Source organism: Myotis myotis, unplaced genomic scaffold (genome assembly GCF_014108235.1).
Source record: "Myotis myotis isolate mMyoMyo1 unplaced genomic scaffold, mMyoMyo1.p scaffold_m19_p_12, whole genome shotgun sequence".
Classification (NCBI taxonomy): domain Eukaryota; kingdom Metazoa; phylum Chordata; class Mammalia; order Chiroptera; family Vespertilionidae; genus Myotis; species Myotis myotis.
The window spans coordinates 23,377,810-23,396,216 of record NW_023416316.1 but is presented as its reverse complement, the minus strand read 5'-3'; the positions used below and the strand labels follow the sequence as shown (position 1 = coordinate 23,396,216).

General features: G+C 43.5%; 1 protein-coding gene across 1 annotated transcript in view; it reads left to right on the top strand.

Annotated features, from left to right (window-relative positions):
• The first annotated feature begins 1,265 nt into the window (after window positions 1-1,265).
• TMEFF1 (transmembrane protein with EGF like and two follistatin like domains 1) overlaps window positions 1,266-18,407 on the top strand; it is a 78,415-nt gene continuing 61,273 nt past the window's right edge. The window contains exon 1 of the mRNA XM_036330188.1: window positions 1,266-1,739. Coding sequence (XP_036186081.1) covers window positions 1,538-1,739 — 202 coding nt within the window. The 5' untranslated portion in view covers window positions 1,266-1,537. The remainder of the gene's footprint in view (window positions 1,740-18,407) is intronic.

Here is an 18,407-nt window from a genome sequence, read left to right as displayed (position 1 = left end):
GCTAAGTGTCTGGTCGTCCAGTCGTCTGTTCAACCAATCAAAGCGTAATATGCTAATGATATGCTAAGGCCACTCAACCATTGGCTATGAAGTGCACTGACCACCAGGGGGCAGATGCTCAATGCAGTAGCTGCCTCCTGATGGTCAGTGCATTCCCACAGGGGGAGTGCTGCTCAGCCAGAAGCCAGGTTCATGGCTGGCAGGGGCGGTGGTGGAAGCCTCTCCCACCTCAGCAGCAGCGCTGAGGAGGTCCAACTGCCAGCTTAGGCCCATTTCCCGCCCCTGCCCCCGCAACCCCAGCTGTCAGCGGGACATCCCCCAAAGGTTCCTGGACTGAGACAGGGTGCAGACTGGGCTGAGGGACCCTCCCTCCCCCCCCCACTCCCAGAATTTCATGCACCCAGCCTCTAGCAAATAAATAAATAAATAAATAAATAAATAAATAAATAAATAAATAAATAAATAATAGTTCTTTTAAAAAAATTAAAATTAAAAAAGTTTAAGTTCCCAGGCTAGTTAAAACAAGTACAGGATCATTTTCTCATACCTCCATCTACTTGATTTCAGTAATTTGCCAGCTTGACTATGGTGACTCCCTTTTATTTCTTCACTCTATTCCTTACTTTAAAACAGTATTTTAAATTCAGTTGGTGTATGTGGGAATGGGGTACAGAGGTGAGGATCCCAGAAATTTAGCCATTTACCCCCGTCTCTACGAACTGCATAACTGGAGCCACAACTTGGGTTCCAATTCTGGTCCTGCCCATTTCTTGGCCGTGACCTTGGACGAGTCTCCTTCACCTCTCCAGGGTTCAGTTTGTTCACCGAGAAAACAGATAGGGAATAGACACTTGTCTTATTTCCCACCCCGCTGCTGGGCGAAGGAAGGACTTCAAACACCGTACAGAGGACGGCAGAGATGCCGGCTAGGGCTGTGCCCACGGAGCACCCCCGGCGCGGGCTGGCCCACCGTGACCGGCCCGCGGGGTGGCCGCGACCCCCGCTCTCCGCGCGCGCCCCGCCGCAGGAACAATAGCTCCCCCGGAGGCGGCGCCGGCCACGGGCGGGGACCGGGCTGCCGGCGCGGGCGCCGGGGGTGTGCGCGGGGCGGGGTCGCCGCCGCCCCTCCCGCCGCCCGATTTGTCACGCGCCCCTCACCGGGCGGGCCGGGGTCTTTGTGACGCGGTGGCGACAGCCGCGGACACAAAGGGAAGGCGAGGAGGCGAGCAAGGGGCTGGGCCCGCCCCCGTCCCCGCCCCCGCGACCCCCGCCGGCCGCACGCGCGCGCCCGCTCGCTCCCCCAGCCTCGGTCTCCCCTACGCGGGCTCGCAGCCCCGCGCGCACCCGACCCTCGCCGGCGCCCCGACCCTCCGACTGCCCAGGTCGCCGCGGTGGGACCGGGATGCCGAGGGGCTGCCCGCGGGCTCCCCGGCGCGGCTGCTAGGAGGCGCCGAGGCGGCGGCGGGGCTCCCGGCGCGCGGCTGGATGCCCCGGGCCTGCGGCTCCCTGCGCTTCCCGCCGTCCAGGGGCGCCAGCCATGGGCGCCGCGGCCGCTGAGGCGCCGCTCCGGCTGCCCGCCGCGCCCCCGCTCGCCTTCTGCTGCTACACGTCGGTGCTTTTGCTCTTCGCCTTCTCTCTGCCCGGGAGCCGCGCGTCCAACCAGCCCGCCGGTGGCGGCAGCGGCAGCGGCAGCGGCGGGGAGTGTCCCGGCGGCAAAGGCAAGAGCATCAACTGCTCAGGTAGGACCGGCCGGAGCCTGCCCGGAGCCTGCCCGGCGGGCCCTCCCTCCCCGGCGCCTCCGCCACGCTCCGGGTCTCCGCGGCCGGTCTGGGAAAGGCCCCGCGCGCGCGGGGGTCCCGGGGAGCGGGCCCGCGGGCGATCGAGGGCGATCGAGGGCGGAGGGCGTGGAGCCGGGGGAGCCGTGCGGGCTGGGGGACCGGCGCTGGGCATGGGGAGTGGCGGTGCGTGCGTCCGTGTGTGTGGGCGGCGGGGCGAGGGTGGCCCGGCGTGGAGGGAGGTGGGGAGGCCGGGGCACAGCGCGGCGGAGGCAGCCTGCCAGGGCTCCCCGTGTGATCGCGGGTGTGCAGGCGGGAGCGCGTGTTTATGTTGTGAAGGCTCCGGGGAGAGAGTGGGGCCCCAGGCAGGGAGTGGGGTGTGTGTGTGTGTGTGTGTGTGTGTGTGTGTGTGTGTGGCGGTTGAAGGGCCGGGGGACCGAGACTGTCGGCCAGGGGAGTGACCATGTGCTGGGGAGGTTCTTAGGGCACTGGGTCTCGAAGCAGTGGTGTGAGTAGAGGGAACAGGAGGCCCAGAGGACGAAGGTTGGCGATGTAGAGTCACTGTGTGTGTGTGTGTGTGTGTGTGTGTGTGTGTGTGTCCTTTGGGTGCAGAGGTGGGCGCGCTGGGAGGTGACACCGGCTCTGTGGATCTGAGCCAGGAATAGTTCTGGGGCCCAGGAAGTGACCCTATGTTTTTATGTGTCGTGCATGGGTGAAGTTTGGGGCTCAGGGATATGCCCCGGGGTATGCATTAGGAGAAGGTCGGGGTCCTGGAGTGAACCCCGTTGTGCCGATTCAGAAGGAAGGAACTAGGGAGTCATCCTGTGTAATAGAAAGAGGTAATTAGGTTCCAGAGAGTGCCTCGTGTAGCAAGGTGTGACCCTGGGTTATTGAGGGGGTACGGAACGAGGGGGTGATCCTGTATGTGTGTGCGTATGTTTTGCGGGAGAGCCTGGATGTTGGCAACAACCGGAGCTAGGGAGTGAGTGACCTCTCCCCTCACTCTGAGGCCGCCTGCCTCCCCCACGGCCCCCCCCCCCCCCAACACACACACACACAGCTGTTGGAAACAAAGAGCTTTCTGGGACTCTAATGGATGAGGCTGGGGAGGAGGGTCTTTGGGCAGTCAAGTTCCCTCTTCCTTTCCGTAGGGGTCCCAGAGGAGCCCTGGGGCTAGGAGAGGCAGGCAGGTCTCATTTAGGGGTGGGTGGGTCCTCCTGGAGCTGGCCTAGCAGATGCTAGTGATCATAGCCACAGCCTTGCCAACTTCCCCTTTTATCAATTCTCAAGTCTCCATTTGTCTTCTTTAAACTAAGGGGGTGGGACTAGAGGCTTGGGGTGGGGAAGGGAATGTGAGGGGAGGGGAGGGGAAGGAGGAGGATGGACATTAGGCCACTGGGGATCCACTCGCGTGCCTGACAAGACAACCTTTGTACCTTTGAGCTATCGAAGGGGCTTTGTTTCTGGGAGGAGGAAGCAAGAGGGCCTTAGCACAGACTCCTATGCTACCCTAAGTGAAGAAAACCTTTGGCCCGCTGTTTCGGTTTAGAGGTCTAAAACCTTTTAATAATTTTCATAATGGTATGTTTTATGATGGGGGCAGGATTTTGAGCACAGTAAACAATGGCATGCCATTAAAAGCCTTTCCCTCCATGTAATAACTTTTACTTTATTTTTCTAATGTTAAATGGGATATGGGGTAATGCTTTAATAAATAATCACACGCTAATGGTTGAGAATAAAAGCCATTTGTATTTTAGAGTGCCTTTTGGTAACATTGGTTATCAAACTTGGTAAGTGATCACACCATGTCAAAGTATTTTATGGGCTAATGTGCTGTGGTTATGTGATCTTGCTAAGCTAATTTTTCCTTAGCATCATATACTGTTGATGGATGTTTTGTGTATGTTTTCTAACCCTAGTGCATAGTACAAATTTTAAGGAAGGACACAGAGGGCTGGGAAACCATGTGGTGTGGGAAAAGGGAACTAACTGATTTGGGGGTCATGGCGCTTGTTAAGCAGCTGCATTATTGGAGCAAATTAATTTTTCTTACTTTCTCTTCTATTAAAAGAAGGGCTTGGATTTAATAATATCTGAATCTTATTTAAGGATATATTTATATAAATGTCAATAAATTAGGCTGATCAAATAAAATGTTTTCTAGTGCTAAGATACACTTGAATAATTCTAGTCTAAAACTAGTTTTCCTCTTTTTTAAAAAAAAATTTCAGAGAGGAAAGGAGAGGGAGAGAGAGAGAGAGAGAAACACCAATGGTGAGAGAGAATAATTGATTGGCTGCCTCCTGCATGCCCCCATTAGGGATCAGCCCATAACCCCGTGTGTGTGCCCCAGCTGGGAATCTGAACCATGACCTCCGGGTTCATAGGTCGACCCTCAGCCACTGAGCCACACCAGCCAGACAAGCTAGAGTTTTAACTAAATGCATTTGTAAATTCTTGTCAGGATGAAGACCTGGGAATGATTCATATGGAAACAAAATTTTTTAACTTGATTAATTAGACAATTAGAGTAATTGAGCCTGGACATATGCATCTATTAAGCATCTTGAGATTATGTAGATTTTTTGTTGTTGCTTTTATTACCTAGATATTTCCCACATTGTCTCCTTTTGTAGAATCTAAATGCTGGCCTTCACTCCCTGTTGATTTTTGGTTTTGGACCCTCAATTCAGCCCACTCTGACCTCTTTCTCAAGAGGTCAGATTCATGGAAAAGGCTGGAATTCTGTGATATTTTACTGGAGACTTCCTTCCAAATTGGTTGATGTTCATACATTAATCAAACAGATGTTCAACCAGCTAGCTATACATCTTCCTAGTAAAGTTTAACAGATTTATGAGCTTCTGCTGTTCCACATTTTCCCATTTTTTCCACCAGTCTATCATTAACAGATTCTGTTAGAATCTTTTATGTATTTGTATGTATTACCCTCCCTTTTTTCATTTTAGTAATCCTATCAAAAAGCAAATGTTGCGTAGCCTGCCTCAATAAAGACCCCACGGTGGCATTTTCTTTTTATTGTGTTCAAAAACTTATTTAGCCATTCTAAAATTTTTCCAGGGATTCATAGCAAATTTACCCTAGATATTTTTCTGGATTCATATTTGCTCCCTTTTTGAAAACTGAGAATACATTCTTTCATTCCTGGCCTTTTCGGCTACTTGTCAAGATAGGCTAGATAATCAGCAATCAGATCTAAAAGTTTTGTCAGTATCACGAAGTGTGATTTGTTTGGGTCAGAAAGCAAATTCTTTTGAGCTAGCTCTGTATTCCATTACCATCCACTCGCCATGCCACTTACCTTAAATGTTAGCCCCCTTCTATCAGAGTGGTGCCCTTCCCAGTTTAAAGATCATATTCCTTGATGAAGAATAACCAAAGCAAATAAGAAGCTAAGTGGATCTGCATTTATCCCTGTCATCTCTTGATATTACATCATCTTCCTTAAGCAGTGAGTTCTTTGTTGAGCTCTCTTAAGTCTACACAAGCTTTTATTTTTTTAAATTATTCTCCTTTTGCCGCAGCTTTCCAATCATTCTTGACTTTATGCTTATTGCTTTATTTGTACCTATTCTTTTAAAATCTAACTTATTAGAAAGTTCCCTGTTTATCTAAAGAGAAGAGAGTTTGGAAATGCATGATTCATGTGAAGAAAGATGAACTTTGAAGAAAGGTGGCCTCAGACATTGATTTTTTTTTCCATTTGTAACATGAAGATAATGACCCTTTTTGGCTCTAGAATGAGGAGGAGGAGGAGGCCAAATATGTGAATATTTCTATTTTAGGGAATGTGGTTAAAGAGGTAGAAAAACATGGTTGGAGCATCATCTTGTGCACCAGTAGGTTGCGGGTTCGATTCCCAGTCAGGGCACATACCTCGGTTGTGGGTTCCTTCCCCCATTGAGGGACGTAGGGAAGGCAACCGATCGATGTATCTTTCCCACATCAATGTTTCTCTCTGTCCCTCTCTCTCTAAAATCAATTAAAAAATGCTAAAAAAGTCATGGAAGTTAGAAGTTGTCCTCAGTTGTGATATGGTGGTAAGGCTGGTTTAAATGGATGACATACATTTTAGATTAAGAGAAATGCCTTGTTAGTGGTAGTGCAGGATTCTGGGAAATGAAAAGTGAGTTTTCCCTAATTAGCATGGAATCATGGTCAGGGCACTTCTAGATCCCTGGTATATAACATGTGGGTATTTATTAATTTATTTGGTGAACCTTGATTGACTGCCCGTTTAGTGTAATCTAATATACTAGACCAGAGGCCCGGTGCACGAATTCGTGCACCAGTGTGGCTCCTTGGCCTGGCCTGCGGGATCAGGCCGAAACCAGCTCTTCAACATCCCCTGAGGGGTCCTGGATTGCGAGAGGGCACAGGCCAGGCTGAGGGACCCCACCAGTGCATGATCGGGGCTGGGGAGGAACGTGGGAGGTTGGCCAGCCAAGGACGGACTGCGGGAGGGCTCCAGGGTATGTCCGGTCGCCTGGCTCAGTCCCAATCGGCCAGACCCCAGCAGCAAGCTAACTTACCAGTTGGTGTGTCTTCCCCTTGGTGGTCAGTGCACATCATAGCGACTGGTCGACTGGTTGACTGTCTGCCCCCTGGTGGTCAGTGCACATCATAGTGAGTGGTTGAATGGCCTTAGCATATCATTAGCATATTATGCTTTGATTGGTTGAACAGATGACTGGACACTTAGCACAATAGGCTTTTATTATATAGGATGTTAAGGGAAATACTATTTATGAGAAGCTATCCCTGCTTTTAAGGGCCTTATATTTCTAAAAGAGGTGGTTATTAGCCTCTTGGAAATATATACAGTGGAAATTTCTGTTTAACACACCTGGGGTTTCTCTCCCATCAATAAGCACTTATTGAATGCTGACAGTACTGAAAAATTTTAAGGTCTGCAGTTGTTTTCAGTATATTCACAAAGTGAGGCAACCATCACCACTATGTAATTCCAGAACATGTTCATCACACCAACAAGAATCCCTCATACTTATTAATAGTCATTGCATGTTCCTCTCTTCCCCCAGTCCCTGACAACTATTCTACTTTCTGCCTTTATGGATTTGTCTGTTTTGGACATTTGCATATAAATGGAATAATATAAGATGTGGCCTTTTGTAATTGGCTTCTTTCACTTTGTGTGCTGTTTTCAAGATTCATTATGTAGCGTGTATCAGAACTTCATTCCTTTTTGTGGCTGAGTAGTATTTCATTGTATGGATATATATCACATTTTGTTTATCCATTCATCAGTTGATGGACATTTGAGCTGTTTCCACTTTTTGGCTATTATGAATAATGCTGCTATGGACATTCATGTGCTAGTTTTTGTGTGGACATATGTTTTTAATTCTCTTGGGTATATACCTAGGGGTAGAATGGCTGGGTCACATGGTAGCTGTTTAACATTTTGGGGAACTGCCAAATTGTTTCCCAAAGCGGCTGTACCATTTTGGGTTTTTACTAGCAATGTTTGAAGGTTCCAGTTTCTTCACATTCTTGTCAACACTTATTATTATCTTTTTGATTATATTCATCCTAGTGGGGGTGAAGTTGCGTATCAGTGTGGTTTAGATGTACATTTCCCTAAGGACTGATGACCGTGAGCACATTTTCATGTACTTGTTGACCCTGTAAATGGCCATATACATTTCTTATTTGGAGAAATCCCTATTCAGATTCTTTATTGGGTGTAATTTTAAACTATACTAACCACATTCCACAGCACAGGGATGCTCAAACTGGTAGGTTAGTTCTAGTTTGCCATTTGGTTTCTCTGCCTGCCAAGAAGAATTCCATTGTGTTTGTTCTCAAATTTATTTGTACTTCGGGTATTTGTGAGTATAAATTAATAAGTATTAGTCACATTGATTAAATATGAGTGCAGAAAGACTTGTTTTTGTGAAATGCTTTGAAAAGACTTGATAAAAGCATGAGGCTGAAAGAATTGCCTTTCAGTGAATTAGATTGTGGTCAAGATAGCTGAAGCAGATTGGAGAAACCTTGTCAATCTCTGGAAGGATTCTGCTCCTACAAAACTTTGCAAGTATTTTTTGAAGTCCTTGTTAAAGGGAAAGAAAATAGACGTTGTGGGTAATGGATTATGGGTGTGGTTTAGCCAAGAAAGTGACCCCCATACTCAAGAAATTTTGGTGCTACGTGGGGAAAGGAATGTACATTTATATGTTTGAAGTTAAAAATGATTAAAATATGTACATAACATTTCTACACGACTCCCCGCCTTACGTGACTTTTTTGCTTAATTGGTCAGCGATTACTTTTGTATGTTTTTGAAAAGAGGGTTTCCACCGTACATAGTTCTCTGTGGAAGATACAAACACAGTGACAAGGGAATGAGTACTTTTGATTTGTAGGAACCAAAATCACTTTTCCTGAGTAAGTGGCACTTGAACTGGGCTTTACAGACAGAGTGGAATGTCATCTCGGAACTCCAGGCACACTTGCCTGAGGCCTTTGCTGTTGACGTTCCTTTTGCCTGGAACCTTCTTGTCCCAGTTATGTACCCCTCAGCTCTGTCAGGCACTTCCAAAATGATGCCTCAGAATCGCAGCCTTTTCTGCCTTCCATCTCCTCTGCCCCTCTGCCATCCTCTTCTTCCTTTGTCCTTTTTTCCTGCTCCAAAGCACCTTTTCCTGTGTGATGTGTTACTTACGTCTCCTCTGGGTAGCTCCATGAGGACAGGTGTTTTTGGCTGTTTTGTTCACTGCTACAGAATCAGTGGCCCTTACATATTTAATGTATGTGGAATGAATGAGTGACTGAAGGAACACAGAAACTGAGGAGGGTTGGGAAGGATATTCTAGGCGGAGGGAATGGCATTAGAAAAGGCACAAAAATGGAGCAGTGAAGGGAATATTTGGGGATCCTTGGATATGGGGGCTTGGGTAGGAGATGCGTCACATGCTGCACCACATTAGGTTAGTGGAGGGCCTTGGAGTCTGATCTGATGAAGACAAAGGGAAACTTTTAACAGATTTGAGTAACATGGTTTTAAAAAGCAAAGTCTGAATTGCTGAAGATGAGAAGGAGAAGGGAGGAGACTAGGAGTGTGGTGAAAGATAACAGTGGAAATGGGGGGAACCCAGAGGACTTATTTGGCTTACATGGTGTTTTTAAAAATTGCCATTAAAAATCTGGAGGTTTCACTTAAAAATCTGGATTTCGGTCTCTTGTCTGAAGTTGGAGGTATTGGCAACATTGGGCTCTCATTTCTACATGGCAGAAATCAGCCAGAGCTGTTCAGTGGAGCTGAGCTCTTGACTTGGCTGGCCTTTCATTGATCTTTTTCTTCCGTAGCTTTGGCTCCTGGTGTAGGAGACGGGGTGAATTGTGATGCTCTTAATTTGGGATGGAGAGCCAGTTTGGAAGAGAGTCAAATTGGCGAATATTTCTTCACTCATTCTTGTTATTCACAATCAGCAGGTCGGATGGAAATCTTTACTTCTGCAGTGCCACCCTTCCTGTCTGAAACCCCTCCAGCCTGTACTCCTTGCAATTCCACTGGACTCTGTTCTTTTCAACTTTTTCCTTAAATCCACCTCCGACCCCTTTGTATTTGAAAGCTACGCTGCTATCTTTCATTATACCATGCTCTTGAAATGCTTTCTAATGATTTTTTTAATCATATCTATTTTCCATTATTAATTTTACTAGAGGCCTAATGCAGGAAATTCGTGCAAGAATAGGCCTTCCTTCCCCTGGCTGCCGACACCGGCTTCTCTCTGGGACCCAGGCTTCCCTCGCAGCCCTGGCTTTGTCCGGAAGGTCATCCGGAAGGATGTTCGGTCTAATTAGCATATTACGCTTTTATTATAATAGAAGATATCTTAGTTTTAGTACTTCCCCCTTTTCAACTTTACTTTTCTTTTTTTGCCTTTCTAAATTTTTAGGTGGAAATAGATCATCATGTTTCTTTTTCCTTTCCACTGATAAAATCCCTTTCACTATTGTTATAAAATATATGAATTTAGATGTGTTTACAGTTTGTTTTGTTTTTTTTTTGCATTATGGTCTAAGAATGCATCATGGAATTTCTAGCTTTTGTATTGAAATTAGGTGTGTCTCTGAGTCCTAGTATGAGAACAAGTTATGTGAAAGATCTTTATACTCCAGGAAAGAAAGTGTTATTTCCTTGGCTTCTAAGTCCGCTATTATATACCTTACTTTTACTTGGTCATTTTTATTTTGAGTTAATTTCAAACTTAGAGAAAAGTTGCAGGTTTCCCAGTTGTTAAAATTTTACTACATTTGCCGTATTGTCTCTTTCTGTATCTATCTAAATCTTTCTTTTTCTGAACCTGACTCTGTCAAGTTGCCCTACTTAGGGGAATGGTTTAAAATATACTTCATGTCAGTTCTGTAATTTTCTTTGTTTTGTCACCTCCTGGTAATGAACTATTGAAGCCTCCAATTACAATGATACAGGTTTATTTTTCACAGTTTTCCAGTTTATCTTATATTTTTGTTACTCTACTTAGGACATATACATTTTCCCAAAGAAACAAAATTTTATTTTGTTTCATATTTTTTTTGTACTTTTAATTTTTGTGTAGGGTGGATTTAAGGAATCTCCGTAAATCATAAAGATACCCATCTTTTTCTGGATTTGTGTTTATCTTTTAGTTTTTTAGTGTTAGGATTTGTTTCCCAATACAGATATAGACCATTATTCTGCCTTCATAGGCATTCACCCATTTACATTAAATGGAGTAATTATGATAATTGTGTTACTGTCCATCATCATCATTTTTTTAAAAATATATTTTATTGATTTTTTACAGAGAGGAAGGGAGAGAGATAGAGAGTTAGAAACATCGATGGGAGAGAAACATCGATCAGCCGCCTCCTGCACATCTCCCACTGGGGATGTGCCCGCAGCCCAGGTACATGCCCTTGACCAGAATCGAACCTGGGACCCCTCAGTCCGCAGGCCGATGCTCTATCCACTGAGCCAAACTGGTTTCGGCCATCATCATCATTTTTAAAAGTGTATAACCAAGTATTTTTTTTAGTATAGCCCCAAGGTTCTGCAGCTGTCTCCACAATCAGTATTAGAACATGAATGTCTTCCTCCCAAAAAGAAACTTCATATTGTTTAGCAGTCACCCCGCAAACCCCACTTCCCCAGCCCTAGGCAACCATTAATCTACTATCTTTGCTGTATATTTGCCTATTCTGGACATTTCCTATGAATGGAGTCATGCCATATGTGGCCTTTTGTGATTGGCTTCTTTCACTTAGCATCATGTTTTCAAGGTTCATCCGTGTTGTAGCATGCATTAGTATGTCATTCTTTTTAAAAATATATATATATTTTATTGATTTTTTACAGAAAGGAAGGGAGAGGGATAGAGAGTCAGAAACATCGATGAGAGAGAAACATCCATCAGCTGCCTCCTGCACACCCCCTACTGGGGATGTGCCTGCAACCAAGGTACATGCCCTTGACCGGAATCGAACCTGGGACCCTTCAGTCTGCAGGCCGACGCTCCATCCACTGAGCCAAACCGGTCAGGGCAGTACGTCATTCTTTTTGTGTCTGAATAGTATTCCATTGTATAGCTATAGATAGATATAGATATAGATATAGATATAGATATAGATATAGATATAGATATAGATATACAGACTATATATCTAAGTAGATATATAGTCTATAGTCTATAGACTTAGATAGATATATAGTCTATATCTATATCACATTTTGTTTATCCTTTCATCAGTTGATGGACATTTGGGATGTTTCCACTTTTTGGCTATTATGAATAATGGTGCTGTGAACATTTATGTACAAGTTTTTGTGTAGAAATATGTTTTTAGTTCTCTTGGATTTATTCCTAGGGCTAGAATTACTGGGTCAATGGTAACTCTGTGTTTAACATTTTGAGGAACCTGCCAAACTGTTTTCCAAAGTGCCTGCACCATTTTATGTTTTCATCAACAATGCTTGATGGTTCCAGTTTCTCCACATCCTAGCCATTGTTATTGTCTTTTTTTTTAACTTCATTTATTATAACCAAGCTTATTCTTTTTTTTTTTAAATTGACTTTTAGAGAGAGAGAAGAAGGGAGAGGGAGAGAGGGAAACATTGATGTGAGATAAGTTCCTTTAAGTTCATATTTTTTTTATCCCTCATTTCTCTAGTATACATATGTGGTTTCTTTAATGGAATTTGAATTCTCTCTTCTTTTTAAGCTGGATTGGAAGGTAATGCCATCCATCCTCCTTCTCCCTCTTTTTTTTTTCTCCCATTGTTAGAAACATGGTTCTAACAAAATTGTTTTCATTTTTCCTACTATTAGTTTCATTATTAGCTTCTCTCATGGGAGAAATGAAGCATTTAGGGCTCGGCCTACTTCTCATGCACTTAAAAATTCTATGTTTAAATCTTAAAATTCCCTTAGTATTTGCTTTTAGTTTATCAAATGATTTTAATCCTTTGCTACTATTTTAATATATATATTTTACCAGTGTCATGTATTTTTCATGGCTCAGTTGTTTCATCAGTTTTTGAAAAGTCACTTCAGGTTCTGATGTTCTTAGCATATTCTTCCAATTTCAAAAACCCTGACAGGTATTATGCTTTCAGCCACATCTCCATTTCTCTCACTTTTGTGCAAGTGTTCTGAGCCTCTCTTTTCCATGGTTTCAAAAAAAAAAAAAAAAAAAAGAAAAAGAAAAAAAAAATCACACCTTTTTTCTTGGTTATAAAGGCAGTATTTGTTCGATATAAAAAATTTGAGGAATATGGAAAAATATACAGAAATGTGTGATGATTGCCATCTGCCTCTCTAATAACTTAATGTGTATGCTGAAGTTATTGCATTTTATGCCAGCCACATTTTGAACCTTTTTCTTGATATTAGTGTTTGCTTTGACATTTTTGGTTTAACCTGGAAGTCACTATTGTTCACAGGTCAGATCTCCTTTCAGAATTTTAAAATTCAGTTTATTTTGTCTTGTCAGCTTTCCTCTAATACTGTTTTGTAAGTGAATCTAAACTGCTGATATTTCTATATCAGTTCTGTTGTTTACAGCCTTATTGATATATTTAGTTTCTTCATTGTTCACTGGTCAGCGCAGTTGTTTAGTATGCTGTGTTCATTTTTCATAGTATTTTTTCTCTTCAGAGTAATTTGAGATATTTTTTAGGTGGTGCAATTGTGTTACCATTATTGTTTCCCTTTTCTAGTTTAGACCATAGTGCTTCCTAATTGGCATTTAATTAGACTTAGTTATTTTTTTTTAGTTCTTCACTATTTCACAACATTTTGCTGGGGTTTAAGGTTGTGGTTGCTTTAGAGTTTGGGGTATGGTTGTTTCAACCAAAGAAGAGAAGTATCCTTTATAGTTTCCGATGCTCTTTTGTAAAGATCTCACTCATCAGCTATGTTTAGCAAAAATATCAAAATTTAATATTATTTATCTCACTTAGTCCTTGCAGTCGTAGAAGGGATTATTATTATACCTGTTTTTACTCCAGGCAGCTGTGATTGGCCAAGATCATGTAGTTAATCAAATAATTAGAACCCCTACAACTCGGAGCTCTTTCTAATGCACCAGAGTTTTGTGAAGTCCTTTAAAAATTCTCTTTTAAAATAGTTAATATCGTGTTCTCCAGTGCCCCCCGGTTGTTTTGTAGATTTTTGTCTTTGTGGGTGACGTCCTTGGATTCTGGCTACCTCCTATTCCACTTGGTGTTGCAGACACTAAGGTATAGTGTTTAGAAATAAAGGCAGAGGACGATGTTCTTATGTTCAGGTTTATTTATTGATATTTAAAAAATTTTGATGAAGGAAATGTGTTGAATGTACTTAGAAAATCTTAAAATATAAACATGTACATGTTGCAAAATAAAAATGGGGTTATAACTCTTTATGTAGTTTTATAACCTTTTTTTCACTTCACTTCCCCTTAGAGAGAAAGGGAAAGGGAGAGAAGGAGAGAAACATCAATGATGAAAGAGAATCACTGATTGGCTGCCCTCCTGCACACCTCCCACTGGGTATGGAACCCCTAACCCGGGCATGTTCCCAACTGGGAATCCAACTGTGACCTCCTGGTTCATAGGTCAACGCTCAACCACTGAGGCACACTGGCCAGGAGAGAAGCTAACTTTTAATATAACCCTTATGATGTGTCCTACACTACTCTGAGTGCCTTCCATGTCTTTATTTAGGTCCCCATCAGCATTATGAGATAGGTATTATTATTCTCTTGTACAGATGTGGGAATGGAGGCACAGAGGTAAATTACTAAGGTCAAATAAAGCTGATGAGTGACAGAGCCAGGATACTCATCTAGGTGGTCTGGTTCTGGAATCTGCTCCTTAAATACCAAATTATAATGCCTGTTCATTTTTTTCAACATTTAATATGATTTATCTGATTTTTAAAATTATTTTTATTGAGATATCATTCACATAACATAAATTTTACCACTTTAAAGTACACAGTTCAGTGATTTTTAATATATTCACTAAGTTGTGCAACCATCACCAATATCTACTGTCTAATTACAGAACATTTTCATTACCCCCAAAAGAATTTCCAGACCTATTTACAGTTTAGTCCCACTATTTCTCCGCCCCCATCCTCAGGCAACTACATAGAGATTTGGTGTCTTTATGGATTTACCTATTCTGGACATTTCATATGAATGGAATCATACAGTATGCAGTATTTTATGCTTTAACATATATTTTAAAGATATACTACATGTTGTAGTATACAATTGTTTGATCTGATTTTTAAAAGTAATAAAAGTTCATTGTAAAACTCAATTCAGGAAAACATAGAATTAAAGGAGAAAGTTTAAATTTTACCAAGAGATAACTGTGGTTCCTATTTTGGTGTATATACCTTCCGAATTTTTAAAATAGGCATTAAAACACAAGTAGTGTTTTACATTTTTGAAAATCTGCCTTGTAAAAAAAACTTCATGTTATCACGTTAGGAAATGTGCAGAGTCTCCATTATTCATTTAAAAAACTGTAATATAGCAGAGTTAGTTAATGGGTCTGTGAGAAGGAAACACACAGGTTTGGCAAGCTAGTCATAAACAGGAGTACGGGAGAGTACCTGTTCAAGACCTTTGGCTGGAGCTGGATAGGGCTAGAAAGACCGTGAATGCCTTTAGTCCCCAGCTGGGGATCTAGGTCTTTTTTTCTTTCTGATCATGCAGTAGGTTGTCCTCCCCGTCACCGTGGCCGAGCATCCTGACACAGGCATTTAGAACTGAAGGCGGCAGCAGGGAATGATGGTAGGTGTTCGGGTGGAGGATTGACACCATCAAAGGGGCGTTTAACAAAGGGTAGGTTGACAGTAGTAGTATGTAGAATGGGATGAAAAATATTGGAGTTAGATAACTGTGTGGCATATGTGAAATTTCTCTGCATAAATATAGCTTAGAGAAGTTTTAGTCATCTCTGCTGTCAATGCTTTTTAATATTAATGTACACTGCTTTTGGTTTTGTATTGTGAAATACTGAGTACAGGTTATTTTCTCCCTTATGTCTTCAGAGTTGAAGATAACTACTGGTTAATTTAGTAAATAATTTGAAGATAATTTCATTTCTAATTCATCCCATTTCCTGGGACTGGAGTCAACATTTCTCAAATCTCTTATTCAATTTCACCCTGAAGTGTTTTTTTGTTTTGTTTTGTTTATTTTGGTCATTTGTGTCATTAAAGGTGTCCCTTGCATTGGTCTGAGGAAATAAAAGAAGTGAAGTTTTATTTAATACCCATTTGGTCTAGGCTTTTTAGTACAGATCTAATCATTACAATATCTAAGGAAGGTGTTATTATCCTAAAAGGTGAAGAGCTAGCATGTGAATCTGGCCCTACTGATCTCCAAACTAATGCTTTGTCAATTATATAGCCAACTAGAGTCCCGGTGCACAAAAATTTGTGCACTCGGGAGGGGGGGTCCCTCAGCCCTGCCTGTGCCTTCTCGCAGTCTGGGACCACTCGGGGGATGACCACCTGCTGGCTTAGGCCCGCTTTCTGGGGGATTGGGCCTAAGCTGGCAGTCAGACATCCCTCTGGCAGCCCGGTCGTTCTGCTGTTAGGGTCAATTTGCATATAATCCTTTTATTATATAGGATAGAGGCCTGGTGCATGGGTGGGGGCCGGCTGGTTTGCCCTTGAAGGGTGTCCCGGATCAGGATGGGGGTCCCACTGGAGTGCCTGGCCAGCCTGGGTGAGGGGCTGAGGGCCGTTTTCAGGCTGGCCACAGCCCCTTCAGTGTGGGGGTCCCTGCTGGGGTGCCTGGTCAGCCTGGGTGAGGGGCTGATGGCTGTTTGCAGGCTTGCCACAGCCCCTTCAGGGTAGGGCCCCCCCTGGGGTGCCTGACCAGCCTTGGTGAGGGGCTGATGGCTGTTTGTAGGCTGGCCACAGCCCCTTCAGTGTGGGGGTCCCCACTGGGGTGCCTGGCCAGTCTGGGTGAGGGGCTGAGGGCCGTTTGCAGGCTGGCCACAGCCCCTTCAGGGTCGGGGGTCCTGCTGGGGTGCCTGGCCAGTCTGGGTGAGGGGCTGAGGGCCGTTTGCAGGCTGGCTAAACTCCCCAGCGGGGACCCTCACCCCATGAGGGTGTGGCCAGCCTGGGTGAGGGGCTGATGGCTGTTTGCAGCTGGCCATGGTCCCAAGCCACCCAAGCTCCCAGTGGAGGCTGGCTGGAAGCAGGTATCTGGGATTTATTTGTCTTCTATAATTGAAACTTTGTTGCCATGAGCGGAGGCCACAGCTGGCTCAGGGCAGGCGAGAAGCTTGGCTTCCTCCATCGCCCAGGCAACCAAGCCTCCTGCTTGCTCCAGCTCCGTGGCTGCCGGCTGCCATCTTCATTGGGTTAATTTGCATACAGCCGTTCTGATTGGCTGGTGGGCGTGGCTTGGGGCCATAGCGAAGGTACAGTCAATTAGCATCTTTGTCTTTTATTAGTGTAGATTGTCTCTGGGGTTGTGTTAGAAATCACCCCCTGTACCCCCATATAACCATATAGACTAGAGCAGCCGTGGGCAAACTACGGCCCGCGGGCCAGATCCAGCCCGTTTGAAATGAATAAAACTATTGAAATAAAAGACCGTACCCTTTTATGTAATGATGTTTACTTTGAATTTATATTAGTTCACACAAACACTCCATCCATGCTTTTGTTCCGGCCCTCCGGTCCAGTTTAAGAACCCATTGTGGCCCTCGAGTCAAAAAGTTTGCCCACCCCTGGACTAGAGGAAAAAAATCATCATTTAACTGGTTGTATATACAGTCCCTGTTACCATTTTTGTTTTTTCCTGGCTGGATTTTCCTACATGTGTTTTTCATGCGCAATCATAGCGCTTTTGTTAATTTTTGCCTTCTGCTTTGTCACTTGATATTCATCTGCATATTTTCATATTGTCAGATAAATATTGTCTGTATAATATTCCATGGCTGCACCACACCATTCCCTGGTGTGGAGTATTTTCAATGTTTAAATGTTTTAAATGTGTTTTCAGTGTAGAGATTGTGGAACTGTCTCCTAGACAATTGGCTGCAGCATCGGGAACAAGCTGGACTTGTTTTGGGAGTGAAACCGTCCCACAGGGGTGCTGTCAGATTGGATTGCTGTGCTTTTCTAAAGAATGGAAGGTTTTCCAAGTACTATTAACACCTCAACAATGTGTATAAATCCATTGAAATTGGGTTATTCTATCGAACAAGGTAAAAAGTTTGAACGTGTCCTGGGGGGAGTCAATAAGGAATCACTTACAAGTGCACTGAAGATTTCCACATGTTGATAAGTACTCTTGAGAGCATTAATTTATAGGGCTTTCCCCAGTAGTGCTCTGGAGACTGGAAATAGCACTGGCTAAAGCAGATGAGATGGCTTCAGTAGGGTTGGGGAAAACCAGATTTGAAGACTCAGAGTGGTGGCAGTGGATGAGACTACTGCGGGAGAAGAGACAGGATGAGATAACATAATGGGATGGCTGAGGGCAGGACATTTTTATAGACAGTGTGAGCAAAAATAGGTTTACACCTGTTTGTATGGGAAATAATACGATGACTAATAAATAATCATACAAGAATAAATTGTGTTTCACATACTGACATCTGTAAACCTACTTTTGCCTCATTCTGTATAGTAGGAGACCCCCTTGTCTTGCTGCTGTAAGCTTCTGGTAGTTACTTGGTTAATCAAGGGAGTTATTTAAATTGGGGAGTCACAAAAAGTGATTTATAAATGTATGTGGCATTTTATTTTAACGTAAAAGGTATAAACTTAATAAACAACATTTTGAATGAAGTTGTTTTATATATATATATACATATTATATATATATACATATATATATATGTGTATATATATATATGTATATATATATATATATATATATATATATATATATATATATATTGGTTTGAGGGAGATGGGAAGAGAGAGAGAGAGAGAGAGAGAGAGAGAGAGAGATGGAAACATCCCTGCATACCCCCAGCAGGGATCGAACCTGCGACCTCCCGGTTCCCTGGTTGATGCTAAACCACCAAACCACACCATTGGCAAAATTTTTTTTGAGAATAGTTGAAATTTCCCC